The 27,499-nt window shown below is 50.6% G+C and overlaps 11 protein-coding genes across 11 annotated transcripts; 5 read left to right on the plus strand and 6 right to left on the minus strand.

The window, feature by feature from the left end:
* Positions 1-1,201: 1,201 nt before the first annotated feature.
* On the plus strand, positions 1,202-3,092 carry Asppvi_004402 (MFS transporter; the record flags this gene model as incomplete). Its single annotated transcript, XM_043300355.1, has 2 exons — positions 1,202-2,624; positions 2,677-3,092. 2 exons carry the CDS (start codon positions 1,202-1,204, stop codon positions 3,090-3,092), a joined length of 1,839 nt encoding a protein of 612 aa, XP_043156290.1.
* Positions 3,093-3,424: 332 nt separating this feature from the next.
* Positions 3,425-6,337, plus strand: Asppvi_004403 (DEAD/DEAH box helicase; the record flags this gene model as incomplete). Its single annotated transcript, XM_043300356.1, has 3 exons — positions 3,425-3,889; positions 3,966-5,311; positions 5,365-6,337. The coding sequence occupies 3 exons, from the start codon at positions 3,425-3,427 to the stop codon at positions 6,335-6,337; spliced, it is 2,784 nt and encodes a 927-aa protein (XP_043156291.1).
* Positions 6,338-7,029: 692 nt separating this feature from the next.
* Positions 7,030-12,543, minus strand: Asppvi_004404 (putative SNF2 family helicase/ATPase; the record flags this gene model as incomplete). The annotated part of the gene is made up of 1 exon (XM_043300357.1): positions 7,030-12,543. One exon carries the CDS (start codon positions 12,541-12,543, stop codon positions 7,030-7,032), a length of 5,514 nt encoding a protein of 1,837 aa, XP_043156292.1.
* A 634-nt stretch (positions 12,544-13,177) lies between these two features.
* Asppvi_004405 (glutathione synthase) lies at positions 13,178-14,829 on the plus strand (the record flags this gene model as incomplete). Its single annotated transcript, XM_043300358.1, has 2 exons — positions 13,178-13,479; positions 13,581-14,829. The coding sequence occupies 2 exons, from the start codon at positions 13,178-13,180 to the stop codon at positions 14,827-14,829; spliced, it is 1,551 nt and encodes a 516-aa protein (XP_043156293.1).
* A 233-nt stretch (positions 14,830-15,062) lies between these two features.
* On the minus strand, positions 15,063-15,401 carry Asppvi_004406 (uncharacterized protein; the record flags this gene model as incomplete). The annotated part of the gene is made up of 1 exon (XM_043300359.1): positions 15,063-15,401. The coding sequence occupies one exon, from the start codon at positions 15,399-15,401 to the stop codon at positions 15,063-15,065; it is 339 nt and encodes a 112-aa protein (XP_043156294.1).
* An 18-nt stretch (positions 15,402-15,419) lies between these two features.
* Asppvi_004407 (uncharacterized protein) lies at positions 15,420-16,027 on the minus strand (the record flags this gene model as incomplete). Its single annotated transcript, XM_043300360.1, has 3 exons — positions 15,420-15,868; positions 15,920-15,943; positions 16,000-16,027. 3 exons carry the CDS (start codon positions 16,025-16,027, stop codon positions 15,420-15,422), a joined length of 501 nt encoding a protein of 166 aa, XP_043156295.1.
* A 1,172-nt stretch (positions 16,028-17,199) lies between these two features.
* Asppvi_004408 (uncharacterized protein) lies at positions 17,200-18,709 on the minus strand (the record flags this gene model as incomplete). The annotated part of the gene is made up of 2 exons (XM_043300361.1): positions 17,200-18,593; positions 18,643-18,709. The coding sequence occupies 2 exons, from the start codon at positions 18,707-18,709 to the stop codon at positions 17,200-17,202; spliced, it is 1,461 nt and encodes a 486-aa protein (XP_043156296.1).
* Positions 18,710-20,259: 1,550 nt separating this feature from the next.
* On the minus strand, positions 20,260-21,957 carry Asppvi_004409 (uncharacterized protein; the record flags this gene model as incomplete). Its single annotated transcript, XM_043300362.1, is given in 4 exon segments — positions 20,260-20,707; positions 20,764-20,817; positions 20,874-21,931; positions 21,946-21,957. 4 exon segments carry the CDS (start codon positions 21,955-21,957, stop codon positions 20,260-20,262), a joined length of 1,572 nt encoding a protein of 523 aa, XP_043156297.1.
* Positions 21,958-23,392: 1,435 nt separating this feature from the next.
* Positions 23,393-23,862, plus strand: Asppvi_004410 (DUF167 domain-containing protein; the record flags this gene model as incomplete). The annotated part of the gene is made up of 2 exons (XM_043300363.1): positions 23,393-23,632; positions 23,701-23,862. The coding sequence occupies 2 exons, from the start codon at positions 23,393-23,395 to the stop codon at positions 23,860-23,862; spliced, it is 402 nt and encodes a 133-aa protein (XP_043156298.1).
* Positions 23,863-24,047: 185 nt separating this feature from the next.
* Asppvi_004411 (uncharacterized protein) lies at positions 24,048-24,610 on the plus strand (the record flags this gene model as incomplete). Its single annotated transcript, XM_043300364.1, has 2 exons — positions 24,048-24,205; positions 24,265-24,610. The coding sequence occupies 2 exons, from the start codon at positions 24,048-24,050 to the stop codon at positions 24,608-24,610; spliced, it is 504 nt and encodes a 167-aa protein (XP_043156299.1).
* A 623-nt stretch (positions 24,611-25,233) lies between these two features.
* On the minus strand, positions 25,234-27,069 carry Asppvi_004412 (UPF0187 domain membrane protein; the record flags this gene model as incomplete). Its single annotated transcript, XM_043300365.1, has 7 exons — positions 25,234-25,607; positions 25,659-25,832; positions 25,897-26,246; positions 26,294-26,419; positions 26,471-26,555; positions 26,609-26,756; positions 26,818-27,069. The coding sequence occupies 7 exons, from the start codon at positions 27,067-27,069 to the stop codon at positions 25,234-25,236; spliced, it is 1,509 nt and encodes a 502-aa protein (XP_043156300.1).
* Between the last annotated feature and the right edge of the window lie 430 nt (positions 27,070-27,499).

Here is a 27,499-nt window from a genome sequence, read left to right on the forward strand (position 1 = left end):
ACGAGGATGGCTTCTTTTCTTCTTCTTAATATCTCTTGCTATGTCCATCGGCTATGTCCATCCGTGGCTGCTACCTCTTTTGACACACATCACGCAATGGTCCTCGAATCAAAACCATCGGAGGCAAAAAGTCCCACTGTGGATAATTCCCTCCCCAGAATCTACCCAGAGATCAGATGAGCGGAGAATCCCCCCACCAGACATCAACTGGAGAATTGACTCATGGAACGGTGAAGGAACAACCGGGGCTAAGAGCTCTTTGATCCATCCATAGGTATCCATGATCTCGTATTGGCCTTCCTTTTATGTGATCGCTGATGACCTTTATGCAATAGGATCCCTTCATAACTCCAGTGTCAATGAAATAATGAACAGTCTGCTTCAGTCTACTCCATACCCTATCCCTGATCAGGCCATCTTCCCTGCATCTCAGCTGCTTGTGCTTCAGGTTGGCTAATTCCGTCTTCGCCGACTTTCAAGCCCCCGCTGCAATCTCCAGGACCCTGACTCCGAAAAGCCGTCTAATCTCCTATCCCCATCCGCTCTTAACAACTCCTCCTAGGTTTCCATCGACGAGGGTCAGCACTAAGACCTTCACTATCCTCAAGGACGCTTTCCCAACGCAGTTCCCATAATGGTCAATCACTCCAACCACTCCCACCACTTCGTTCGTGCATTATCATCTTTGTGTTTCATCGGTAGAAACGAGATCCGATCACAGCGAGCCTCGTGGCCTATGACGCTGTTGTATCCTTGTAGGTGCCAGAGGCTAAGCTAATCACCGTGTTCCCCTCATGGCTGTCGCCCCGTCCCGCCAGTCATTGGATCTTAGGGCGCCACTATTTGCCGATTTCCCGAAATTCTAGATACTCATACTAAACAGTCGGCGATAATAGAATAGCAGCTTTCCTCTTTGGGTCCGGTCGTTGTCTGATTCTATTCTAGCCGGAGTTTGGCTCGCGCACTTGGATTCTCCTCCGAAGCTGCTACTCTTTCGGATTTCCCCAATATTAACTAGCCTCCGGCCGCCATTCTTCCTCTGTAATCCTATCTACCGATTGTCTTCTTTTTGAGTTGTTATGGTAGTATGTATGATCGGCATTCTTGTACTATTTGAGCTTTGAAAAATTAGAGAATATCCCCCATACTTGGTGGCTCTTCGTCCAGTTGTCGACCTGCACTATCCCATCCTTTAGCACGGATGGGCACCAACAGCCAGTCAGCTTCGGCTGATACTATCGAGCCTGTTCAACCCACTCGGATACCGCACTGGCGTCTGGTCTTTGACCAAGGTGTGCTCACCCAAGAGATCATTGATTATAGCTTCGCCGGTTCAGGCACAGAAGAGGACCCATACCTAGTCACCTGGATTCTCAATGATCCTCGGAACCCCCTCGAATTTTCCATGACGAAGAAATGGCTCTACACCATGGTCATGGCATGGGCGACGTTAGCCGTGTCACTGGTCTCGTCGGCGTACACTGGCGGCATGGAACAGATCATGGAACAGTTTGGTGTCGGCGCAGAAGTAGCAACTCTGGGCGTGTCCACATTCGTGCTGGGGTTCGCGATCGGTCCCCTCATTTTCGCGCCCATGAGCGAGCTTTGGGGAAGACAGTATCTTTTTCTGATCAGCTACTGCGGATTGACCATTTTCAACGCCGCGTCCGCAGGCTCACCGAACATTCAAGCGCTCATTATCTTCCGATTCCTCGCCGGAGCTTTCGGGTCGTCCCCTTTGACTAACGCAGGTGGTGTCATTGCGGACCTTTTCTCAGCGAGACAACGTGGTCTGGCGATGAGTTTGTTTGCGTCGGCTCCGTTCTTGGGCCCGGTCCTAGGGCCCATCATTGGTGGCTTCCTGGGCATGACGGAGGGATGGAAGTGGGTGATGGGGCTCTTGGCCATCTTTTCTGGCGCACTCTGGATCACCGCGGGCCTCATCGTCCCAGAAACTTATGCGCCCGTTCTCCTTCGCCAGCGAGCCATCAAGCTTTCCAAGCTTACTGGCAAAGTCTACAAGAGCAGGATCGAAGCTGAACAAGGAAAGAAGACGCTTGGCCAGTCTTTGAAGATATCGCTGTCCCGCCCATGGATTCTGCTTCTCCGAGAACCCATTGTCCTTTTGCTGTCAATATACATGGCAATCGTGTACGGAACTCTGTTTATGATGTTTGGCGCCTTTCCCATCGTGTATGCCGGCCAGCGAGGCTGGAACCAAGGTGTGTCAGGGTTGGCTTTCCTGGGGATTATGGTTGGCATGATGTGCGCTGTGGCCTTCAGCATCTTCGATAACAAGCGGTATATCAGAACCCAGGAGGCACATAATGGCTTTGCGCCTCCGGAGGCGCGCTTGCCTCCCTGCCTGGTCGCTTCGGTAGCCATTCCCGTTGGCCTCTTCTGGTTTGCCTGGACAAACTCCCCTTCGATCCACTATCTGGCCAGTATTTCCGCCGGTGTACCGTTTGGTTTTGGTATGGTCCTTGTCTTTCTCAGCCTCATGAATTATCTGATCGATGCGTACACCATTTACGCTGCCTCCGTGCTCGCTGCTAGCGCCGTCCTGCGCTCGATTTTCGCCGCCGCCTTTCCCTTGTTCGTAAAGTATATGTATAGCTCGTTAGGTAAGTCACTTTTTTTGACTTTTGTTGTTAGGTGAAAATTAATCAGGTCCAGGTATTCACTGGGCCTCGTCCATACCTGCCTTCTTGGCACTCGGCTGTGTGCCCTTTCCATTCCTCTTCTACAAGTACGGGCCTGTCATCCGTAGAAGATGCAAGTTCGCCGCAGAGTCGGACGAATTCATGCGGAAGTTGATGGAACGAACCGCCAAAAGTCCACAGGAAGAGGAGAAGGAAAACCCGGGCGTCATGGCGGCCCCGAGCCAGGTAACCTTGGAGCCCACCTCCGCGGCATCAGAGGTAGACAGGGTTTCCTTGGACTCTGCTAAGCTTAGTCGGAGACAGTCAACCATCTCAACCAACTCTGCCAGTTCGCATCGGTCTCAGAAGATGGTGACCTCGCAGGACGTCTACGATGCGAATCCCTATGACATTGACCGTGTCAACACGCGCGGCTCGTTCAAGGACTGAACTCTCGAAAAGTAGTAATCTATATAGACTTTGCATGGACACAATGAACTCATCACCCTTCATAGACAGTGACATTCTTCTCTTCTGGATAAGGTAGCTCTACCCTGTACTCGGTACCCATTCCTGTTGCAGTAAGATCATAATGTGGATCACGTGGGATCGTGGCTTAGCGCGTTCCGGTCCAGCTGTCAGCTATTCCTAGTCTGGTAAGGTTTGATCCACAAGCTTCCGCTCCCCTATTAATACTATGCCATTTTCTTCTCCATATCTATCCTGCATTGCGTCGCGTCAAGCGGACGTTAACGGACAAGCATCCATCCCTTGCAGCAAGGATGGGGCAGCCCCGTGCTAAGCGGAACATCGATCTAGTTGACCTCACCGTTGACGACAGAGACACTACTCCCCAGAGAAAAAGAGCAACGCGTCCTAGTAGTAACACAACTGCTACTACTACTACCACTGGCCAACGATTCGGCGAGAGCACCGAGTTCGTGCCGCTCAGCCAGTCCTCTCAGGCCATTATTTTGGATGGAGAGGATGATGCGGAAGCCGAGGACTTGATCCAGGGAAGCCAGGATGATTCCTCCTATGTTAGCTTCATGCACTACGGGAGTTTGCGAACCAAGATCGTAGGGGTCCGGTACTACAATGGTTACGCGACTGTTGGCGAACACGTGCTTCTGCATCGTGAGCCCAATAACCCGTATGACCGGAATGCGATCCGTGTTTTGAACGTCATGGGGAATCAGATTGGTCATATTCCCCGAGATGTAGCTGCTCGATTGGCGAAGTATATGGTAAGGCGATCGAACCGGAGCTTCTGTAAACAAATAGCTTGGTTCTGGACTGTCGATTTAACGTCATTTATTGCAGGACTCGAAGTCGCTGTTTATTGAAGGCATGTTGACGGGAGAGATTGGCTCGTTTACGTGCCCAATTATGCTGAAGCTGTACGGTACCAGCCATCCAGAAGAGCGGCAGCGGCTGAAGCGCATGATGATTGAAGATCGACTTCCCCTGACCGAATTCAATCGGTGGGAGACTCAGGAGCGCAAACAGCTCGAGCGGGCGGAGAAGGCTGCTGCCAAAAGGGGTCGCGGTCTGGCGTCGGGCAATGGGCAGCAGTGGGAGGCTGGCGTTAACCCGATGTATGCCAACCTTTACGCTGGTGACGGTTTCGGTCAGACTGGGGAGAGCTTGGAAGAAATTATTGGTCAGAGCAGCACCTTTAATCCTCGTGATATTGGCCAGGTGACGGAGAACTTTGGTTTGAATGAGTCGGACTTGGTCAATATGCCGATGGCAGATACTCCCGCAGCGTTGTCTACTGAGCTTCTTCCGTACCAGCGGCAGGGACTGGCGTGGATGATCGAAAAAGAGTCTCCGCAACTACCTGGGCCTGGTTCTCAGGACGTGGTGCAGCTTTGGAAGAGAGCTGGAAACAGATTCACCAATATCGCCACCAACTTCTCAACGGCTATCCCCCCACCTCTTGCAAGTGGTGGTATTTTGGCGGACGATATGGGTCTCGGCAAGACAATTCAAATCATCTCATTGATTCTGGCCAACCCGCAGCCAAAGACTCCAGAGTCATCCAAGACCACTTTGATCATCGCACCTGTCGGAGTCATGAGCAACTGGAGAAACCAGATTAAAGACCATACCCACAGTGAGAGCACGCCAAGCGTGCTCATCTACCATGGTGCTGGGAAGAAGGAGGCTGCAAAACTCAACGAGTATGATGTAGTAATCACGAGCTACGGTGCTCTCGCTGTGGAGTACAACCCGAATGCAAAAGCAGCACCTAAGCAGGGACTCTTTGCCGTTCATTGGCGTCGTGTCGTGCTCGACGAGGGACACACAATTCGAAACCCCCGAGCTAAGGGTGCGCTGGCTGCTTGCAATCTGCGCGCGGATTCGCGTTGGACTTTGACCGGCACGCCTATTGTGAACACCTTGAAGGATCTGTATTCCCAGATTCGCTTTCTGAGACTGGCGGGTGGCTTGGAAGACATCGCGGTCTTCACCAGCGTTCTCATTCGCCCTCTGACCTCTGATGATCCAAATGCTCGTCTCCTTCTCCAGGCACTGATGAGCGCTATCTGCCTGAGGCGAAGAAAGGACATGGAATTTGTCAACCTTCGCCTGCCGGCCCTCACCTCGCGTGTGCTGCGCATCAAGTTTCATCCGCATGAACAAGAGAAATATGACATGTTCCAGTACGTTTCCTCCTCTGCCATTAAGTCGATGACCGGCTGCTGACAGTCCACAGATCCGAAGCGAAAGGTATGCTTATGGACTTCAAGTCCAAAGAGAAAGGAGGCACCACGTATTCTCATGTGCTTGAGGTCCTTCTCCGTATGCGACAAGTTTGCAACCACTGGGCGCTCTGTAAACATCGCATCGACGCCCTTGCGGGACTACTGGAGAAGCACAAGGTCGTACCATTGACCCCGGAGAACATTAAAGCACTTCAGGACATGCTGCAACTCAGAATCGAGAGCCAGGAAATGTGCCCTATATGTCTCGATACGCTAGAGCAGCCCGTTATAACCGCTTGCGGCCATTCCTACGACCGAGGCTGCATAGAGCAAGTCATCGAGCGACAGCACAAGTGCCCCCTCTGCCGCGCCAATATCGACGACACCTCCACCCTCGTCGCTCCCGCTGTGGGTCTCGGCGAAAGCGCCGATGACGACGTCGTCGCAGACCCAAACAACCCAAGCAGCAAGATCGAAGCCCTGATCAAGATCCTCACCGCCCAGGGCCAAGCTCCCGACACCAAAACAGTCGTCTTCAGCCAGTGGACTTCTTTCCTTACCCTCGTCGAGCCTCACCTGCAACGCCACGGCATCGGATACGCCCGCATCGACGGCAGTATGAACTCGACGGCCCGCGACGCCTCCACATACAAGTTCTCCAAGGACCCAGGGTGCAAGGTCCTCCTCGCCAGTCTGAGCGTCTGCAGCGTCGGCTTGAACCTCGTCGCGGCCAACCAGGCTATCCTGGCCGATAGCTGGTGGGCCCCCGCGATCGAGGACCAGGCCGTCGACCGCGTCTACCGTCTCGGCCAGAAACGCGAGACGACAGTCTGGCGTCTCGTCATGGAAAACACCATCGAAGACCGCGTGCTGGAGATCCAGGACACGAAGCGCAAATTGATGCTGGCTGCCTTCCGCGAGAAGGATAAGAAGGTCGACGATAGGGCTACCAGGATCGCGGATCTGGAGAAACTCCTTACTTGACCGATAGGCCTTGCCCTCTTGTCTCTTTGTTCTCTTTACGATACTTGATATCTCGGACATATTTTCTGTCTTTCTTTGATCTTTCTTCTGTTTGACTGTATGGAGTATCTCGGGGTTTCCAACATCTAGACTAGCGATCGATGTTTCTCGTTTTCTTACTTTGTGTGATTATTTGATATTCTCGGTTCAAGTTTCGAATTTTCCTTTACTGCTGGTCAGAGTGCTCGAAGATATTATCAAGACTTAGAATTCAAGAAAGCTATGATAGACTCCTTTCTCAAGCTCGAGTCGCCCTACCACATTCATCATTACGTTGGAATCATCAGATATTTTTGAGGACGGCCGTAATTTGTTCATTGTATTTCTGCTGAAGATGAAAAGAAAGAATCGACCACGCTGAAATCGCCCTGTGCAAAACCCAGTGATGGAAATTGAAAACTGGAAATCCAGCTTTTCAATAGAAAGGAGGAGAAAGGTATTTTCACACATAAAAAGAAATACGGAAAGAAGAGAGATATTAACGGTAGAAGGAAAAATGTAAATGATACACCTGCCCAGAAGGGCGCCTGGAAACGCAGAGACAAACCACGCTATGCTCGCAGGAACTGATGGGGATATCATGAAAATCAGATGCTCGCAATCACAAAAAGCAAAAAAGAGAATCTATTCTAAGATTAGCCATCCTGGGATTACTACTGCGCCTTGCAGGAACTTCCTCCGTCCTTCTTGCCATCCTTTGACTGTGAAGCTTGCGAGCTGCCCCCGTCAAATACTTGCCTGGGCTCCGACTCAGCACTCGCACTGCGGCTTTCCATGCGTAATGGTGGGTCCGAGGACTGCGAAGACGGCGTAGACGGTTCTGAGAGAGCGGGAGGGACCATGCCGTCGTGTTGCGGCGGCCCGGTCTGAGCCCGATGCGCAGGCTGAGTACCCTGGACTGGCCCATTCCGAGGCACGGCCAACTCTGCATTTGACGTGGACTGAGAGCGTGGCAAGACAGGCCTATTCGGTGCATGAGCGAATGGACCGTCATCATAAGCATGAGCACGGTGCCCGGAGTCATGAGACCTAGCGGGAGCTGTAGATGGCGGAGGAACTTGAGGTGATGGAACCCGGGCTTGCTGCGCGGCCGCGTAGTGAAATGGCAGGTTGGGTCTGCCCGGCCAGCTTTGCCCTTGAGGCTGAGACATGGGCACCAAGTTTGCTAGTCTCTCCGCCTCTCTGCGTCTCGCCGCATCTCTCATGAGCTCTTCCCTCCTCTGTCTCTCAAATATCAGCCGCTGGTATGCCTGGGGATCGGTACGCCTAAGTCGTTCTTCATCGAGCTCTTGCTGGACATCCTTCCTTTCCTCTTCTGTGAGCTTGTCATTGTCTTCTCTCTGGAAGGTCTCGGTGAGAGCGATCTTCCGAATTGCCCGTTCCTCGCCGTTGTCTTCTTTGATTATCTTGTCCAGCACATAAGGATCTTTCCCCACAAATTCGGAAACGTCATGCTGCTTTACCGATTTAGCGGGGAAGAGATACTCATTGAGCTTCTTAGACGCCCACCGAATCGGGTTCTTCTTGTCCACAACCCGAACCGCAAGCTGTGTCTTAAAGATGGCCTTGTTGTAGATGATCTCCTCAAAGGTTCCTCCAGCAATGAAGCGGTAAACGAATACCGGTTTTTGTTGGCCTAGACGATATGCGCGTCCGACGGCCTGTTCTTCCCAGATAGGATTGAACGAGAAGTCGAATATCACGACGCGGTTCGCGCCTGGAATATTCAAGCCCAAGCCACCCGCTCGGGTTGAGATGAGGTACACTTTCTCCTCAGAAACAGTATTGAAACTCTTAGTCGCCGCTTGTCGAGTGCTGATGGGCGTCTTTCCGTCTAGACGGCGATAACTACGGTCAGAGACTTTAAGAACATGCTCAACATAATCGAGAGTCGGTATGCTGTGAGAGAACACCAACACCTTGTCACCGGCCTTAATTGACTCGCTGATGATCCTGTCCAGAAGTTGTGCCCGATATGACAGATTTAGCGCCTTCATGTCAGGGACATTGGCGAACAGCTGCTCTTGCTCAAAAACCAGCTTCTCGGAATCAGGAATGCCCGCTTGGGTTATAGGTTCATCACCCGGTAGCATCTCATCCGAGTTTGACCCTGCCCTTTGCGCCTCGTTAGCGCGGCTGAGTAGTTTGTCTCTGAAGCAAGCCGGATGGTTGTTACACAGCCCAAGGATCGCCATCCAGGTCCAAAGCTTTGCAGTTCCAACTTCAGTCTTCCCCTGAACTACAGAGTCAACATAGGAATCATACGCTGCCCGTTGCAGTTCGGTCAAGGGAACAGTGATGACAAATTCAACCTTTGGCGGTAAATCACCCTCCAGCACGGCGATAGCGGCACGGTTAATTTTCGGTTCAAGAATCTCCTTGAGAACCTGAAGCTTCTTGAGCGACCTTCTTCTCTCATAGTATGTGCTGTCCACGTAGAGACCTTCCTCAATGGGCTCCACATAGTTTGCCTTGAATTCGGGAAATTCCCCAAGATAACCTTTGGCAATCCAGTCCACCATGGTGAAGTAATCAGTTAAGTTGTTAGCAAGGGGAGAACCGGTCAGGGCGATACGACTCTTAGAACGAAATTGCATAGCCGCTCGAGATATCCCAGAAGTAGAATTCTTCATTTTATGAGCTTCGTCGGCGACAATGATGTTTGGACCCTCTAGAAGCCATTTCCTCACGTTTGCGTGTTCGTCGTCCCGTAGAGGTTTGCGCATCTTTTTCGTCTCTTGATTATGTATCCACTTCCGGAATATGTCGTAGCTCATGATCAGAATTCCACCTTCTTCATCCCAATCAGATACTTCTCGCAACCTCTCGGAAACTGCTATCATCGAAGCTGTAACTTTTCTCAGGGGCCCAATGCGCGACTCTTCAGGAGTCCACATGAGGAACTCCTCATACCAATTATCAATCAGGGACGAAGGACAAAGAATCAACGTTTGTGATCGGTGGAAACACTCGGGGACCTGCTCGCTGAGCTTCGGATCATTGGAAGCCGCCGCTGCAGATATAGTGTTGAGCAGCGAAATGACCTGCATTGTTTTTCCCAAGCCCATCGTGTGGGCCAGTAGACAGCCTTGTTGCTTCTCGTCCTGTATCAGCTCTCGCCACATAAACTGAATGCCATTCAGTTGATGCGGCTTTACGCGTTGACCAATATGCGGATCCAAGTAGATGATTGGGTCCCCAAAGCTCACTGCTTGACGAGTAGGATCGGTGTTGCTCACACCCATAAGCTTCATCTTGTGTTCAAGCCTTCTTCGCTCATTTTCCTGCCGCGCTACACGCTGCTGTGCACTTGCTTGATTTCGTTTGGCATCTTGACTTTCTTTTACTTCCTTCTTCCGCTTTTTGTGAGGCGCATTGACACGTTCAGAATTTCCTGCGTCCGACTCATCGACATGCTCGCTTGAGGTGCGAGTGCTCTTTTCGCTCAGCTCTCTAGCGAACTTCAGACCTTTGCAAAGCCCTAGTCCCTTGCAAAGCTCTTTGTGGAAGACTTTGAAGTCAGCAATTTCACCCTGAGCCTTGAGGATATGCTTCTTGCTGATCCCTTTTGTTGCTGGAATGTAGATGCAATTAACCCAAGATATGAATTGTGAGGCGGTCCGCATTAATAGCTCGCTCTGTTCACTATCGAGTTCGGGTATCCCCATCTGACCTTTCAGAAGAATTCCAAGACCCTGTCCGACAAGTTCCTTCAATTCACCATATTCGTATTCAGGTATCGATGAAGCCATCTCTTCACGCTCGCTGTCAGGCATGGCCGCAATTAACTTTGCAAGCAATCTACGGCGATCGTGGCGTTCCTCGAGAACTTCCCAAGGGTACGACAGCAGACCATCGAAATCATTGTGGTCAGGCAGATCTGGTGTGTTGAACTTGCGCGTCGACTTCGACCCTTCAGGTTTCCGGTTGATGATTTCTGGTCGCTTCGGAATCTCGACAACTACATTGGAGCTGAGTCGGGGAGGAGGAGATATCGAAGGACTTCGTTCGATCTTCAAGCTAACGTCATCCGATTCTGTCCACCTGGGTGGTCGCACCGGATTGAGTGGCGGTGTTTCGATTCTGAATTCGTCTGCTGAAGCAGGAGGAGAGTCCATTGTGAGGTCAATAATGTCTGCCCGTTGCGCATTACCGGAAGGGTCAGGAGAGGGTGAGCTGGTTGCCATGAAAGGCGACCTCTTGGCCCTTGATTTACGTCTGATTCCCGAAGGACTGATAATGTCATCATCGCTTTCGGACGTTGAGGGCGTCGACGCCGGTGTCGTTCGCTTTCTGCTGACGCTGTCCTCGTTTCCAAAGTTTTCAATAGGCGAGACCCGTCCGTGAACCTCGGAGTCGTCGATAAAGTCATCCTGGAAGTCAGACGAGGTGCCGGATTCTGAGTGAAGAGACTCCTCGTCCGCGGCCCTAGTCTCCGGTTTTGGCAATGGCTTTGATTTGGGTGCAGAAGCAACCTTTGGCGGACACTCCTCTGCCTCTAAGACCGAGATACGCCACTTTTGCTTCTGTATGTCGATAACAGTCTGCTCCATGCTTTGACACTGTGTTTGTAACTCCGATTTCGAGGCATATTCACATCCGCGTATTGCTTCGAGCACTTTGCCTAGTCGTTTCTCCAGCAAGGTGACGTCGCGATTAATGGCCTTGACTTTTTGGTAAGTACATTTCGCCCGTCGAGCTGTGACCCAAAGCTTCCGGGCCTTATATTCCTCCTTCGGTAAGCCATTCTGGCGCCACCGATTCACAAACTCAGCCATACAATCTTCGATTACTGAGTCAACTTCAGCGGGAGTCAGCTTTGCCGGTTTACTTTGAGCAATATCATCGCGTTCATTAGCAATCTCCTGCCAAGTTTCTTCATCAAACTCTCCTTCTGAGCCCGAGTCACCGTATAACGGGCAGACGTCTTGGTTGTCTTCCCCGGCAKGGTATTTCTGAAGGAGATATGAATAAGGGTCGGATGGTTCCAGTGTTTGCGACAGCCGGGAGCCGCCAGCCCCTGCTTGTTCTAACTGGGGCCATTTCTTTATGTCCTCTTGTGTAACTGACACAGTTCTATTCGTGGCAGTGTACAAAGTGAAGAATTTCTCGTCGTGCTCACTGACTTTTGAGTGGTCATATGGGATCAGAGCCATCTGACTACTTTCAGTATCAGAGCTCAGCTGAATGGGCTGCTGTCTGAAGAAATAGTTCATGCACTTTCTCACGAAGTGGCGCTGAGCGGTGGGCAAGTGTGCAGGACCAAGCATTACGAACGAATGATCTTCCTCACCAGAGGTAGATGGATAGAATAATTGCGAAGGCAGAATCCGATCTGGTCCAATGTACCAGTCCTTGTCTCGCGGAATGTTCGAAGACTTCGACACACGAGGGTTCTTTTGTGGCTCGGGCAGAGAGCTCAAATCCAGTCTGCGTCGCTTCTTTCCTTCAGCATCAACTACGATGTGTTCATAAGCACGTACGCGTTCGCCAGGGTTGGATTGGTCTATACGTTGTTCCGCAGGCTGGCGACTAACGGCAGGCGGAGGGACGCTTGGAGGCCTCCCGCTGGTAGTGGTTGCACTTTCATTACCTTTTGCAGTAGCGGTCGTTCTAGTAGACTCGTCGCCCCTCAGACCACTGGAAGTCGCAGCATCCAGGGGAAAGCTCCTTTTAGTGTGAGATACTGTAGATGCTGAGGGGGTCATCCAACGAGGGCGCTGCATCAGATTCTGAGGGGTTGCTGTTGGCGGCACAGAGCTCTGATGAATCGGCGACGAGAATTCTTCAAAAGGGCCTGGAATAACGGCTGTCAAGTGACTTGGGGTAACTGAATACCGATGATCATCGAGTTGAGAAGCGAGCTCCACCCTAGAACGCTGGTATTTTTGAGAACGTCGCTGAAGATAGCGTATTGCCATAAGCATAGAGCTACGATGACCAATAGCTTTGAGTCCAAGCTCTTCCCGTAGAGTCTCCTTGTCGACATCATGCAACAGCACCTCCCCGGTTATCAAATTCTCTCGAAGAGCGGCTTCGAATTGGACAGGGTTTGGCCGAGGGGCCTGCGACGCAGACTGGGACCATGGCGTCTCGGGATTATGGCAAAGGAAGGCTACTACCTCGTCAACTGTCCAGTCGAGGGGATCTCCATCATCAGTTTCCATTCCGCCTGGTGGGACTAATTTTGTTAATGGAATCTCAACGTAGTAAGCTGAAGCCAGGAGTATCTTACAGTAATCCCATCAGCAGGTCCAGCTTATCACTTATCACTGAAATTGAGATTTCTCTTGAGTGATAAGGCACCATTTGGTCACAGGAGAGACGAGATCTGAGAGAAGCGATGGACGATTAAGAAAGTGAAAAAGAATTGGGCAGGAGAGCGACAAGAGACTCGCGATCTCGCAGATCTCGCATTCACTAAAAACCTAGCTTCTAAACGTATGAAATCACAGTTCCAGCTGACTTTTCTGATTTTTGAGATGAACTGATCGCGCTGATGGAACGAGACGCGCCAAACTGATACTGCCGAAAAAGGCGATCGGCGGTCGGTTATCGCGATAGAGCTCTTTTTCTGCCGGTATGCAAGGCGGGACAACAGGCGGTACACGGCGTAGTCCCACCAAAGCTCCGATGATTAATCGCCGACGGCCCCTCATCGACAGTATTAATAATGGCCTGTTCCTGCGGGAAATGTGAATTTATTCGCACCTGAACAGTCGTCAATTGATTTCGAACTGCTTTTCTGGGCTTCTTTGAGTGCTGAGATTCCACATTGCAGGATATACAACGCTTTTCATAATGAGTGACTCGATCTATACTAACTATCCTCCGGAACTGAACCCCGCACAGAAGGACTTCCTGGTGAAGACTATCAAGGATTGGGCTACGCAGAATGGCTTGATGGTCCGACCTCCTCCTACGTTCATTTCAAAGGAGTCTGATCCGTATGGCGTACTGGCAACGAACGCTCCAGTAACGTTGTTTCCGAGTCTCTTTCCAAGGGCATGCTTCGAAGAAGCCAAGGCATTGCAGACTGTGTACAACAAGCTTTATGCCGCAATCACATGTAATGAGGAATGGCTGGGCAAGATTATGGAAGAGTAAGACTCTGATGCTTTCTGTGGCCTAGATTCAATGCAATGCTTCTTTCGGAGTACAGCATCTGTGGAAAGTTCTGCACTAAAAACTGTTTGACCTGTAGTCTGATTGACGTTGACGACTTCATCTCCCGTCTGTGGAAAGTTCACCTTTCAGTCAAGGAGGAGGGATATGTTCAGAATTTGTCGCTTGGTTTATATCGATCCGATTACATGGCGCACGCTCCGACAAACGCGAATGCCCCGTCTTTGAAGCAAGTGGAGTTTAACACTATCTCGTCGTCCTTCGGCGGCCTGTCTTCTCTGGTGCGAAAGCTCCATTCAGAGCTTCTTACCTCCCCGCCAGGCTATCCCATCTCTTATCCTTCCCACCCACTGTTTGAGTCGAGCGTACCTCCCGAGAATACCGCTGTGGAAACCTTGTCAGCCGGTCTGGCTGCAGCGCATTCTGCTTACGGGCCTTCGAAATCGACCCCGGCTCTTCCCACGTGTATTCTGTTCGTGGTACAGGAGAACGAACGGAACATATTTGACCAGCTAGCACTCTCCAGACAGCTTACTACCGTCCATAAGATTCCCGTTTTCCGACTAGTCAGTACCGAGATTTTGGATCACACATCGATTGCCGGCTCAAACGCCTCTCGGCCTCTCATCTATCGTCCCCCTCATTCACCAGACACGCAGTTTGAAGTGACAACTGTGTATCTCCGCTGCTTCTATGCCCCGACTGATTACACCTCCGAGCGTGACTGGGAGGCGCGGACACAGTTGGAGCGTTCTGCAGCGATCAAATGCCCTACTGTTCTGAACCAGTTGGCAGGGTCTAAGATTATACAACAAGTGCTGGCAGAGACTGCAGGGCCCGACCACCTTGCGAACTTCATGGCAGATGCCGACCCGGCCACTATCGCCCGCTTGCGGGAAACGTTTGCGCCTCAGTACGACCTTTCTTCAAACGGGCGCGGTCGTGAATTGGCTCTGAATCCCGAAACAGCTCTCAACCACGTCCTCAAACCGCAGCGGGAAGGAGGCGGCAACAACGTTTATAAGTCTGCCATTCCCGACTTCTTACGGTCTATTCCAGAAAGTGAATGGAAGCGATGGATCCTGATGGAACTGATCCGTCCGCCAGCTGAGGCCAAGAATGTGGCTTTGAGAAGTGATGGCGAGGTTCTCAGTGGCACGGTCATTGGGGAGTTAGGTATCTATGGCACCATTCTCTGGGATCAATCCAATGGAAATGTCCTGCAGAACGAGCAAGGCGGGTGGTTGATGAGGACCAAAGCGAAAGATGTTAATGAGGGGGGAGTGGCCACTGGATTCTCCAGTTTAGATAGCATTCTTCTTTTCTAAAGTTCCTTCACAAGTCCTTTGTTACTGATAGATACCTATCTTCGAATACTATAATCCTTTTGCATGAACCAGGTGGTTGGTTTTTCTATTCCAATTTCTTCATCACTTTGCCAAAGACGTGAATGACAGATCAATCTTCTTCAACTTAATCTTCTTCCAACCAAATTAATATACAAGCCACACTCCACCTCTATGATAGCAACACCCACCTGGATGACTGGCCCACCTTACAGCTAGACCGTGTCAGACAGCCCAGAACCAGCCTCCACATCCCCCTCTTCGCCCATATTTCCGCGCTGCATCCCACGCCGCCACGCGCCAGGGAGCTCCTCAGCGGGAAGCAGCCTCCAACTCCCGAGCCGGAGCCGAGAAGCCCTCTCCGACAACTGCCAGAAGAGACTCAACGCCTCGCGGATCCGCTGACTAGGGACATGAGCCTCCTCACCATTTAGAAACAAATCCAGAGGGTAGTAGGCCGCCGCACCGCCAGCCAGAGTCCTGGAGCGCAGCCGCACCGMAGTACGCTGGTCGCCTGGGCTCGGGCCCGGGCTCTTCCTGTACTCGATCTCCATGGTCGTGTTATACCTGATCTAGTCCAGCGACCAGCGCGCAACACGCTCGACCTCCACTTTCCCCACGGTGCGGCAGTGGCTCGTCCAGCAGGATAGCGCCAGTGGACTCCTGCACTGGCGTTCTCGGCGCATGTTGAGGCTGTTCTCGCGCGGCCGCTGGGCTACAGGGACGACCATCCGCGCCTTTATATCGCGGTATGTGAGGCGTGGGTCTGTCCGCATCCAGTATTCGAGGAGCCAGGCTGCAGGGCGGACGGAGATGTACCTTGGCAGGAAGGGAAAGGCGCGCAGGGGGCGGCCGTCGTGGTCCTTGACGACTTGGCCGTTCTCGACGAGGTTTCTCAGCGGGGGAAGATCATTGAACTCTGGTGCCTCCAGGCGGAAGAGAACAGGTGGTAGATTGTTCTCCGAGTAGGCTGCGTGGTGGGAGTTGACGCAGGTGTGGTATCGGTCAGGAGGGGCGTCATCTGGAGGTGTGTTAGTATGGCATTGTTTGACGATGAACATGTAATACTGACGATGGCATGTCAACTGCTGCATAGCTGGGACGTAGCATATTAGTTTCTGTGATATTGGAATGCAGTAGGAGGCGACATACCAGGAGCATCAATAGGTGGAGAGAACATATTATGGAAATAGGCATAAATGTGATATTCTTGAAATATGTTACTGAAGATGAAGAGTAGAGAGTAAGAATTGTTATACAGAAGGAAAAAGCAGTAAACTCTCACATTTATACATGAGTGTTGCAGCTTTGTGAATACAACACCAGAAGTCACATTGTGAATAGCTTGGGGCTAGGGGATCCTTGCTTAAGCAAATCTGAGATTGACATATAGAGCAGGTATATTACTCTGAGAGTGACATACATCTACAGACTCGGATATTTTTCTAGATCAATGTAATAGTGATTCTCAATTTAAATGAAGGACAGACATAGATGTCGACGTTAAGCTGAATAATTATACAAGCTTATAGGAATCCAATTAGTGATGACAAATTATGCCCAGAATTTAATGCTATAGAACCGGTGCAACTACATTACCGGTCTGTGTGGCTTATACTGGAGGGGAAGGTCTCTGATGAAACTGTTCTTTTGATATGTAAGCAGCTGATTCTTACGTTTGACATAAATAACAGACTTCTATATAAGATGTTAGAAATTACTGGAGGTTTAATTATGATCACTCGGTTTACGAGCGCGTACTTCTGTCTGGTATCCTTGACTATTTACTGGGTCATGTTAGGTTTCAAGTCTGGAAGTATACGCGAAAGGCATTATAAAATATATCATGCCGTGAGCCAAACGAGCTAACGCCGGCGATATTGCATCGATGACTCTACAGCATTGAGGAGTTAAAGGATTGAAGAAACAAATTGATTTCGCTGGCTGGCTCACTCTGCCCAAAGAGGAAAGTGCAGCCCTGCATATCATAAACTCGTGGCAGTCACGCTATCGGCGGAACGCCGCCTTGGCAATCAACCTTATCCGAACAACACCACTTCCGGTCCAGAGGCCCAGTGGACAGCATACCAGCTGTTGAAAAGCAGAAAGCAAAGAAAGACACAGAGCTCAAACGATCACAATAGACGCCGCAATCCCGAAGACTCCAAGGCCAACTCCGCTCCTCCCCAGGAAATTGAGGACTTCCTCCGCGTAAGGGGTATCTGTAGAAACGAAAGGCCACCAGACAAAAAAAGAACAGACAGAAAGACAAATTGACAAAGGCACACCAGGCGCTCACTAACAAGGGAAAGTAAAAACAGGAAGCGCAGAGATTGAAAGGCAGAGCTAGCCTCACATGACGCCCTCCACATAAGGCATTTCAAAGAGGAATCGCTGCCCGGCGTAATACTCGTTGAGTGCAACGTCGTATACCCATTTCAACGCACCCTCGTCAGTAGGACGTGGGCGACAAATCAGCCGCAACGTCATAGGCTCGTAGGTGAGTGATGGAAATAGTGGATCCGGCGATGGCGGCGCAGTCGTGCGAGAAATTGGGACAACGTTGATCATGTCGTCGAGGTGGAACTTGCTGGCAAATTTGGCGTACAGGGAATCGGTGTTGCAGAAAGGTAGCGTCTTCTTGAAGGCCTTGTGCTGGCGCTTCATTTGAAGCCGGTGGCGCATTTTCAAGACTTTCAGGCCAGAGAGCTCCTCTTCGCAACGGCGCGGCCAGTCGAGTCCTTGACGCGATTCTTCCTTGAACAAAAAGTCGAAGTTGCAAGGGCACAGGTCTCCATCATAGAGGGTTTCCTCCAGAGGAGAGTCGAGGTGGTCCTCTTCGGGAACAGTAAAAGTAAGAACCGGAGAACCGGGGACAGGAGAAGGGACGGGAGAGAGGACAGGAGAAAGAAGAGGAGAACTGAGGATAGGCGAAAGGGGAACAGAGGAGTTTGGAACAGGAGAAGAAGGACTGAAAATGGTAGTCATCGACTCCCCAGAAGCTGCACGTTGACCGAACGAAGAGTCAGTCTTGATGAAGGGAGGTGGTATTGACGGGGGAGTCAGAGGCACATATTCTCTAACAGGAGTGATGGGGTCAAGAGCATCGCTCATATCGACGTCCTCTTCAGTCTTTGCCGCAGTCCTTTTCTTCTTTGGCGTGCGTGGTCCACGATGGCCACGTCTGTCAGGTCCATAATTGTCAGGAAGAGCGATGCGACCACCCGCTTCTCCAAGCTCAGGGTTGATAAGGCCCGGAGTCAACCCACGGGTCGAATTGAGGGTGGGGTCGATGTTTTGCTCACTCATTTTTTCGAGAACATCTTGCTCAAGCTGACAACTGATCTTGTTGCCTGAACTCCAGGCAATCAGGTGGAAAGCTTTCCGAAATCTGACATTCCGCTGCTGAAGGGCGTTACGTTCAATTGCAAAATCCTTGTGCATCCTATCAATAATGTCTTGTAAGTGGATGCGCCTGTCGAGTCGCATCCATGCCTCGACTCTGAACTCCTCGACGTCAGAGGAAATGTGATCCGGAAGGATCCCGATGTCTCTGACCCATTTGCCGCCCAGGACTTTCATCTTGGGAGGCTCTCGCTCTTTCTTCTCATCCTCCTTTGTGGGCTTGAACTGATAGAGGATGGCTGGGAGATTGTCCCAGGACCAATCCTTCTGGTCCTCACGGAAGCTTGTAAAGTTCCGCGGGTCGACGGCTTCGGTGCTGCCCTGCCTCGGAGTTTTTTCTGCTGCCGTGTTAGGATCGATTTCCAAAGTGACATGGAGAAGTCGACTCACTTTTGTKGCCTTGAGGCTTTTCAGAGCTCTTGGAGCCCTTGGGACTCTTTCTCTCGATTTTGCCCATTGTTGAGGCTGCAAACCGATGTCAGCCATGCAAAAGAACAGTGCTGAACCCAGGCATTGCTGGGCAACACTTGCGCACACAACTCAAAGAACACTCATCACCACACACCTGATGCTGTCCTGTAACTTGTTGCTGAATGCTGGTCGTTGCGGCGATCTGTGGGAGCAAGCCGGTACTTGCGAATATGAAGTGGAAAAGTGTTTCGAGGAAGAAAAATCCCGAAGGAGACAGATCAGGAGAATATAAAGACGAAGACGAATTGGACTTCGCCATATTGAGTTTTGAGAGCTCTTCATTCTTTTCGATTTCTCAATAATGTGGAGGTTGGTATAGCCGACTGAATCGGGGGAAGTTTGGTTGTGCGATGGTGATGAAACGGGGTGAGCGAATATTCACTCGACATGCCTCTCCTGGTCTTTGTCTCCCTCGCCTCCTTAGCGAGCCCCTGAAAGCCCCAGACTCACAAACACACCTTAATATGATCTGTCGGAAGCTGTCTTTCTGAAACGTAGAATTTATGCTCTTCAAAATGATACGCAGCTTGCCCATGTTACTATCATTCCTGGGTTGTCCGCCGCACTCCCCGGACGAAGCCTCTCGACATGCATATCCGCTGTCATATCGTCACTGACAGCTGCAGACCCACTCAGCGCCAGTTCGCCCAGCGCTGCAGGTACACCACAAGGAGGCTGGAAAGCTTCTTTTTTCAGAACAATGCAACTGAAAAATTCTCATTGGTTCTGCTGAGCGAAGCCGGAACAGGGTAGCCGGAAATAGATCGCGTGGCTAGATGGCAGATGTTGCGTGGAGTCTATTGTCTGGTCTGCTGCACGTATTGTAAGCTGCGAACAATTATATTGACTGCTGCTCGCTGCTGAATGGCCTCCCTTTCCCCGGCAGGGCAGGAAGCGAGTGGATAGGGTGGGCCCGAGCTGAAAATCGCTCACTCGGTGAGGATTTATTGTACTTGAGTATATTGGGGCTGAATAGGGTCTTTTGTTGTACTTCTGTGTTTTTCTAAAAGGAGGCTCATCAGGCTGGTGGGCTGGTGAGGGGCTTGAGGGAGAGGGAGAAGGTAGAATGTCATTGGGGTAGGAACTTCCATTTATAGCTGCTAGCCTCGTTCTAAGGATTGATTTTGAGGACAGAGCTGAGGTGTGTTTTAAGTACGAGTCAGAGAAGATGATTGCTGTAGGTGGGAGAACACTTAGTGGGAAGGAAAGTCGTGTACGAAGTGTAAAGAGGCCAATATGAGGGTGGATACGTAGAGACAGTGCTGGAATGAGGTGAATGGAAAAGCAATGTGACATGCATTCCTATTTTTGTGAAATGAAATTGTACAGTGTGCATCCTGCCTCCGTCACTATGTCCATGAAAACTGATATCAAAGCAAACTGAGATTTCCCAGCGCAAACCATATCCCTGTAAAATCTCGAAGACCCAAGTACTCGCTACATGGAAAGGAAATAGTAAAGAATTGGAAAAACAGGCAGCTTTACCCAACCATAACGCCAGCTCCTGGTGTGCAGTTTCCGGTCGTCAGTAAGCATTCAGCCTTTCAAGACAGTAGCCCAAAAGTCATCGCTGGATCTTTTGGCGGACTTGCCAATGTTCGATCTTTCTATACTCCTACGCTTTGTGCTAGTGCCGTCGCCAGCTGCCGACTCATCGACACTCATATCCTCAACACGTCTGCGCTTCGAGCTGGCGATTATGTTTGCAGGGCCCTGAGACTTCAAATCCTCAGTGCGTCCACGCTTCAAGGTATCTCTGTCAACAGCTTCGTAATCGCAGAGAAGCCAATCCTCGTACGACATGTGGTTCTTCTTCAGAAATTTCTGCAAAGTCATTGTGCGGCCAACAGTATCGTCTTCATCGTGGATGCGTTGGCTGGGAGGCTCGATGCAATGTGTCAAGCCATCTACATCTGGGTATTCGAAATCCGCATGAGTGGAGTCAACTGTTTTAATTTGCAGCGATGCAGTTGCTCTCGCGTTGCTGGTAGAAGAGGGAGTTAGTATAGAACTCGATTTAGGGCACAGAAGGAATTTTACGGATTAATTGCGAAATCTTGCTGCGATAACCTCAGGTCAGCTTCGATCTCGTGGCTAACGCCAAACGTTAGCAACGCTGTAGATTGAAGTAAGCAGGCCAAAATACATACCTGCTCAATTCCATTCTTAAATCTGCCTGCGAAGCATGAAGTGGGCCAGGACGGCGACCATCGCACATCCCATCGAAGCTCCTGGAAGCGGTTTCTAGATTCATCCTTCCCTGCTTCATAGGAATGATGTTTTCTCCTGGTATCGGGATGCGTCCGCCAGCTTCACCCTTTGATGGATCGATCAAACCAGGCGTCAGTCCCCTGGTGGAGTTCTTCTGGGTGTCAACTCCGATAGCCTTGAGCATGCGATCAATATCCCAGACGGACTTTTGCGCATTCCAATTAGCTACGTGGAAGGTATTGCGAAAGCTTTCCCTGCGAGACTCAATCTCCTCTGCGGTCAATGTGTACTTGGGATTGACACGGTCGATGATATCCTGCTGGGTGATGCGACGGTCCAAACGCATCCAGGCCTCGAGTCTCCATCCTTCGACATTCGAGGAGATTTGGCTCGGGAGAACGGCAAAGTCATTTATCTGCTTTCCAGTAATTGCACTAGTTGTTTTATAGACACGGTGTCTCGATTTGCGGTAGCCCGTTCTGGGTCTGAGAACGTAAAGGACGTCAGGCAAGTTTTCCAGACTCCAGTATGTTTGATCGCCATGAGGGGTGGTTTGGTCGTCTGCAGCTGCTGGCTCGGGCTTTACCAGGTTCTTGTTAGTGTTTATGACCAGGCATTTGTGCTCCACTAGTGGTGAGGAGTGGGCGCTTGAAGGAACCGCAGGCTGATCAAGTCTTCCTTGAGTTTCAGACAGAACAGAAGGCTCGTAGTTTACCCGAGGCCGGTGTTCCGGTGCATCTTGAGTAGCAGAGAGAGGCGATGGTTCATGTATCAATTGAGAAATAGGCACTCTTTGGTAATCTGGGCAAGACGATCCCACATGCAGGCAAGGCTGCGAAGCAGATATTGAAGAGCGCCCACCCGTCAATTGCGCTCGAGTAGCGGACGCATCCTGGGAATTCGAATAAGGGGAGAGGCCCACAGTAGTATGCAAGGGGGTCAGAGGATCGATTTGATGGGTAACAGATTGAGCAACAGCCGAAGTGTTCCAATCTCCCTAAATTAAGATACCTGGTTAGACATCTTATGCAACATAAGAACGACGGATTAATGATGGCATGTTGGCTACATCACTGGGTCGAAGCTCGTCCTTGGGCAGGCTTAAGAAGGAATTCACTTGCCTCGAGGGTAGGGGGATTCGCTCGTTCCTCATGTGAATAGAACTCTAGGCCGGTGTAAAAGCCTGGTCCTGGGAAAAGACCGAGGCTATGATAGAGAGCTCTCTGAAAGAGGCCCCTTCGAGTGGAGATGTCCATTGGTTACGTGTAAGTCGTCCTCTGGAAACCGGGGACCCCGGAGTATTCGCGTTCTGATGTGAATACGTTATAACGATGTAGGGCACTCTGAGAGCCAAAAGGAATGAGATAAAGCAATGGATCCCCTGTGAATATGTTCCTTCCCATGGTCAGTCCTGTTTATCTCTTCGAACATGTCGAGACTTACAGAGAGCGATCAACCGCAGTTACTGAGGAAAGTAAACTGTGATCAAAGACCAGTGGCTTTCCAACCAAAGCTGTACACAATTAAGAAATGCAAACATAAGTTAAGGATGCTATTTGAATAAAACGGTGTTCTGGTGGAAGAGTGAAAGCGTTGCCAGTGATGATGGTGAGAGCAAAGCGTCCTTGGGAGGATTGCAGAGGCGAGTAAACAAAACATCTTGTCGGTCTCTACCACTTTGCTTCCTGCATCAGATCGTTTATTTTCGTCTTTTTCTCTCTGTCTCGCTTCTGGGTTATACTGTCTCAAGCAATTCATCAATCTACGATCATGCTCCGGGTTAAGCTTTCCATTGTACTCTACTCTCTGTACTCATCTCAAATTCAGTACTTGAAGCAATAGAAAGTACAACTGGCTCAACAAGGCTCCGACTGTCAGTCAAATGCATCATCGCCTGCCCCAGGTATGCTAGACTTGGGAGATACTACGCGATGTCTTCTATCACGAAGGTGTTATCCGGTAAACAGGCAGTCCTACAAATTTAAACTCCCTTCCGAGTATGTTAATCATATTTATCACTCATAGTAGTCATTGCAAATCTAATTGCTAACCGGCTTATTACCGCATCATATTCATGTACATTTGACGAATGCTCAACGTCTAATCTTCGGGCAGATACAGAGTGGCTGCGGATAGAGAAGGCATTGTTGCTTAAGGGCAATCTTGACGATATACTATCAGCAGGCCCAGTCTTCAATTCTTTGAGACAATCTCGCGCCTTGTCATCTGCGAGTCCTGCGCTGTTCTGGGTATTTCATTTCCTCTTTGCGCAGAACAGAAGTATATATAAGCGAGCCAAGACTCGATATTCAGTAAAGCTTTTCGCTGTCTACTCTGCATCTCTTCTACACCACCACAGCTGGAACCTGATTAAAAGCACAACTGAGATAGAATACTTTACCTTATTGCTCGAGCATATCGAAATTTAACACCAGGTTCAATTGACTACAGTCCACCCATGAACAGCCGCGCCACCCCTCTCCTCCGCCTGATCGAGAACGTAACCACCAAATCCGGCAATAAGACCCAACTTTTGCCCAAGAAATACAGCCTACAGATTGCATGCCACGTCAAACCGAACGCATCCAGCTCCCGAGAAGGTATCATAGCGGTGGGAGCAGAGAAAGTTGATGTCTGCGTTGCCGCGGTGCCCAGGAACGGAGAGGCGAACGCAGCTGTATCGCGGGTTTTTGCCCAGGTATACTTACTCATGAGCACTTCGCCTATTATACAGCATGATATTGCCGGATGGCTAATACATGATAGATATTCGACGTTCCCAAGTCCAATGGAGAAGTAATCCGCGGCCTGAAATCGCGCGACAAGACTCTTTGTATCACTGATCTGGACATTGGAAAAGACGGAGAAGAGCAATTCCTAAAAAGAGCTCGCCAGAGACTCGAGGAGGCTGTCATTAACAACAATTGATTCTCCAAGGATTACAGAGTTCTGGTTGGATACGCCCATAGCTTTCTCAAATGTCCGAGTCCGCTGTTCCGTGACATCACGAAGACCGCGGACATTTTCTTTATCGCGCCAATCCGCAACAACAACTTTTTTTACCAACACAAACTCAACAACCCACAGCATACTGCGTAATCACAAACACTACAATGACCTCAACAATAGACAACCCTTCCAACCTCCAAACAGGACCGACACCGTCCAAGCGAAAATCCCCCGAGGAAACCGACGCGTCAAAAGCCTCCTCCGCCAAAGTCCTAACCTTCACCTCCCGCAATCCGCCCTGGACCTACCTCAAACTCCAACTGTACGCTCTACACCCACCACTCCACCCACGCATAGGTACTAACCCAGGGCAAAACGCAGAATCACCCAACCACCGACATCAACAAGCCAATCCCCCCTCGACCCTCTAACCGCAAAAACCCACCTCACCGCCGCCCTCGCCCAATTCCTCGGCCTCACAGGCACAGCCATCCCGCTCGACATCCTGAAAATCGCGCAGGAGAGCCAAGCGCAAACAGTCTGGATCCGCGTCCCATGCTCGGATGCCGCGGCCGTCGTTGCTGCGCTGAGCTCCTGGATCGGTGGCKGCGGGGGGAGTAAATCTGCGACGGCGACCGGGGGGAGCGTGGCGTGGCGGGTGTGCGCGAAGGGGAATTACCTCGGGGCGGTGATACATGGGTCTGGGGGCGATTTGTTTGTCCCATAGGGTGGTTCTGTTTCCAGGGAATTATAAACCGGAGATGGACGAGATGGAATGTCTATGCATTTGAGGTTCTGTCGCGTCCCTGGACATTACACGGACAGGGTGCCCCACGCGAACATGCTCCGCGAAGACAGAATACCAGGATTGTTGACGGAGTGCTATATACATGCTCCGTCGATCGGGTGAGCCAAGGGCATACGCAAGCCCACCAGATCAGAGGCAAAGGCAGCGTCAGGCGTGATAACGGCCAGAGCACCAGACATCCAGGACACCTATGACGACAGATGCACCTGGATGAGTTTTGCCTTTTACGAACATTCATACAATGGGTGGGACGTCGATTAGGTCGCGAACACAGATGCTCGTGCAAATACTCACGACTATTGTATAAAATGCTAGCATATAAAAGAGTCCTACATGACTAATTTTCATAAAGGAGAGATATATCTAAAGCTTGCAAATGCCCTTTCTGTTCAGACGAAACACCGAAACTCGCATGCTCGATTGAAAGACGATCAATGCCAACGCTGTACAAACACGATAACCGATGGACCCTGGTATATAGATTTCAATTTAAATCAAACTTTTCGTTTTACTTTACTTTCGACCGAAACCGGAGCAACATCTCAAACGGATGCCTTGGCCACGCTCGTATCGGTCCGGGACCGCAGGCTTCCATCCCCGAAGATGGTGGACGAGTTCGAGAACCCCGAGGACGGGGTGTTGGCGAGGACCTTTGCCCGCAGCGCGGCGCGGATATCCTCGACGCTGCGGTCTCTCCACTCGGGGTACCCAGAGGTGCTGAGAGGGAAGAGAACGAGGTTTTCGTCCCGGCAGGTGAAGTCGTCCACCTTGGGGGGCGGCATGGCGGTGATGATGTCGAGCTCGACGGCGATCTGTCTGCAGTATGTGTCCAGGGGGAGATCGTTGACATCCTGGCCAAAGGGGTTCTCGATTTCGCTGCCGATCGTGGCGAGACCGAGGATGATGTATGCGGCGACTGTGCAAGTTAGTTTCTGCACCCATATGCCACAGGAGGGAGAGGGCTTACCGATAGAGCCGGGAATAGTGATCCATGTCAGGGCATTGTAGAGCTGGAATGGAAGCACCAGGACATAGATCCAGGAAATCTGAGCAATGGCAATACTGTAGGCCACCGGCAGTGGTGTATCCAGCACACGTTCGGTTCCAGTGAGGACTTCGTTCAATGAACACAGAGCAGCAACTGGTGCAAGTAATCAGCAACATCGTCCAGGCGCCAAACAACACTTGAAAGGACGAGGACTTACTGGCTTGACTCTGGTGAAGACTGACGGACAGAGTGCCATTCGCAATGCAACGGTCAATATATGCAGACAAGTGATTGAGAATCTCCAGGGGCAGATGGCCCAGAGGCTTCTTTGAGCGCTTGATGAGCTTCCTGGGATTCGACTCGGCGAAGGAGACGCCGAGATATTCACCAAACGCCTTGAAGGAACTCTTCTTGCGCGGCTGAAGGTTTGTACGATCGTGGGCTTCCTTGGCAAAGGTATCCAGGTGTCCGACCAGGCCCGCCAGGTCTTCGTAGCCGATATCCGGCTCGAACCGCAGTTTGTGCTTTAGAGCGATGGCAAAGGCGAGGATGAGGTTCATGGCCGTTCTACATGGGTTAGGCCAGTTCGCGATGTTATTCTGAGTCAGGCTTACAGTTTACCCAGCAGGTCATCCTTTGCAAATTCACCTTCTCTTTCCGCCGTGTTGACCCAAATTGTGCGAGCAAGGTTGCGAGAAGTCTGAAGCAAGAGCGCCCAATACTTTCGTCCATCTGCCCACCTGAGACACACTTAGCAATAACAATGGTAAGCTGCAGAGTTGACTGCATACCTCTCATAAGCAGTAGAACTTCGGAATGAAAGAGCCAAACCGACGACAAAACCGAGAACCGTAAGGAGGATATTGTTAATGCCAACTTATGGTACGATCAGCCAACGATACACCACATATTGCAGCCGAGCCACTTACGGGGATGTTTGAAATATGAGATGCATGTGATCAAAGTCGACCACGCCGCGACAGATAGCAGAGGAAGAATCAGTTTGGGCAAGACACTGCCATGCATTCGAAGAAAGACCGGCCATTTCGAGTGCTTATCGAGGTCTCGGGGACCGTGCTATCCACCCAGCAAATTAGTACCGGATCCAAACAGCAGGAGAAAATCAGACAACACATACAAAGTAGCTGTCAAAGTCATCGTTTTTGCGACGGTGAAAACTGAATTGACTTTCGCGGGAGTCGGCAAGGTTTGCCAGAAAGGTTGGTCGAGGCGTGAGGCGTCCAACGCCAGGTTCCTTTTCCTCATGATTGACAGGTTGGTTATGATGGTCAGTATGGGCATGAACATTTGCCTGGACTGGAGGAGCAGCATCGGTCGTTGTGCCTGCACCTGCAGCCTCTGCAGCAGGTGGAGCCGAATGACCCTCCATGATGCTAGACTGAAAGACCGATGTGAGATGTAAGGAGAACGAACGTCGAAGGTTAAAAAATTAGTTCGAACGAGAGGAAGGGGAATTGAACTTGTAACCAGACAAGTCGGGATGATAAATGAATGTCGTAGGTCGAATCTAAAAGAAAGGAAACTCAAAAGAAGGAAACAATATTAAATACCGAAGGGTAAAGTGGAAAGGAAGAAGAATGGGACACGCTAGTCTAAATAATCGTGAGGAAGGATCCTACGAGGTTACCTTACGGAGCAGACTAGCCAGTACTACTAGATACTAGTCTACTACTAATATTAATCATATCGATCGCCCTCCGCATTGGAACATCTCAGCTCCGACTTGGGTCTGGGTTGGGGGCCAAGCGATGGCCTTTGACTGCGATGGACATCTTGATTTGTTCGATTGTCCTTCAGGC

Source organism: Aspergillus pseudoviridinutans (assembly GCF_018340605.1).
Source record: "Aspergillus pseudoviridinutans IFM 55266 DNA, scaffold_3, whole genome shotgun sequence".
NCBI lineage: Eukaryota > Fungi > Ascomycota > Eurotiomycetes > Eurotiales > Aspergillaceae > Aspergillus > Aspergillus pseudoviridinutans.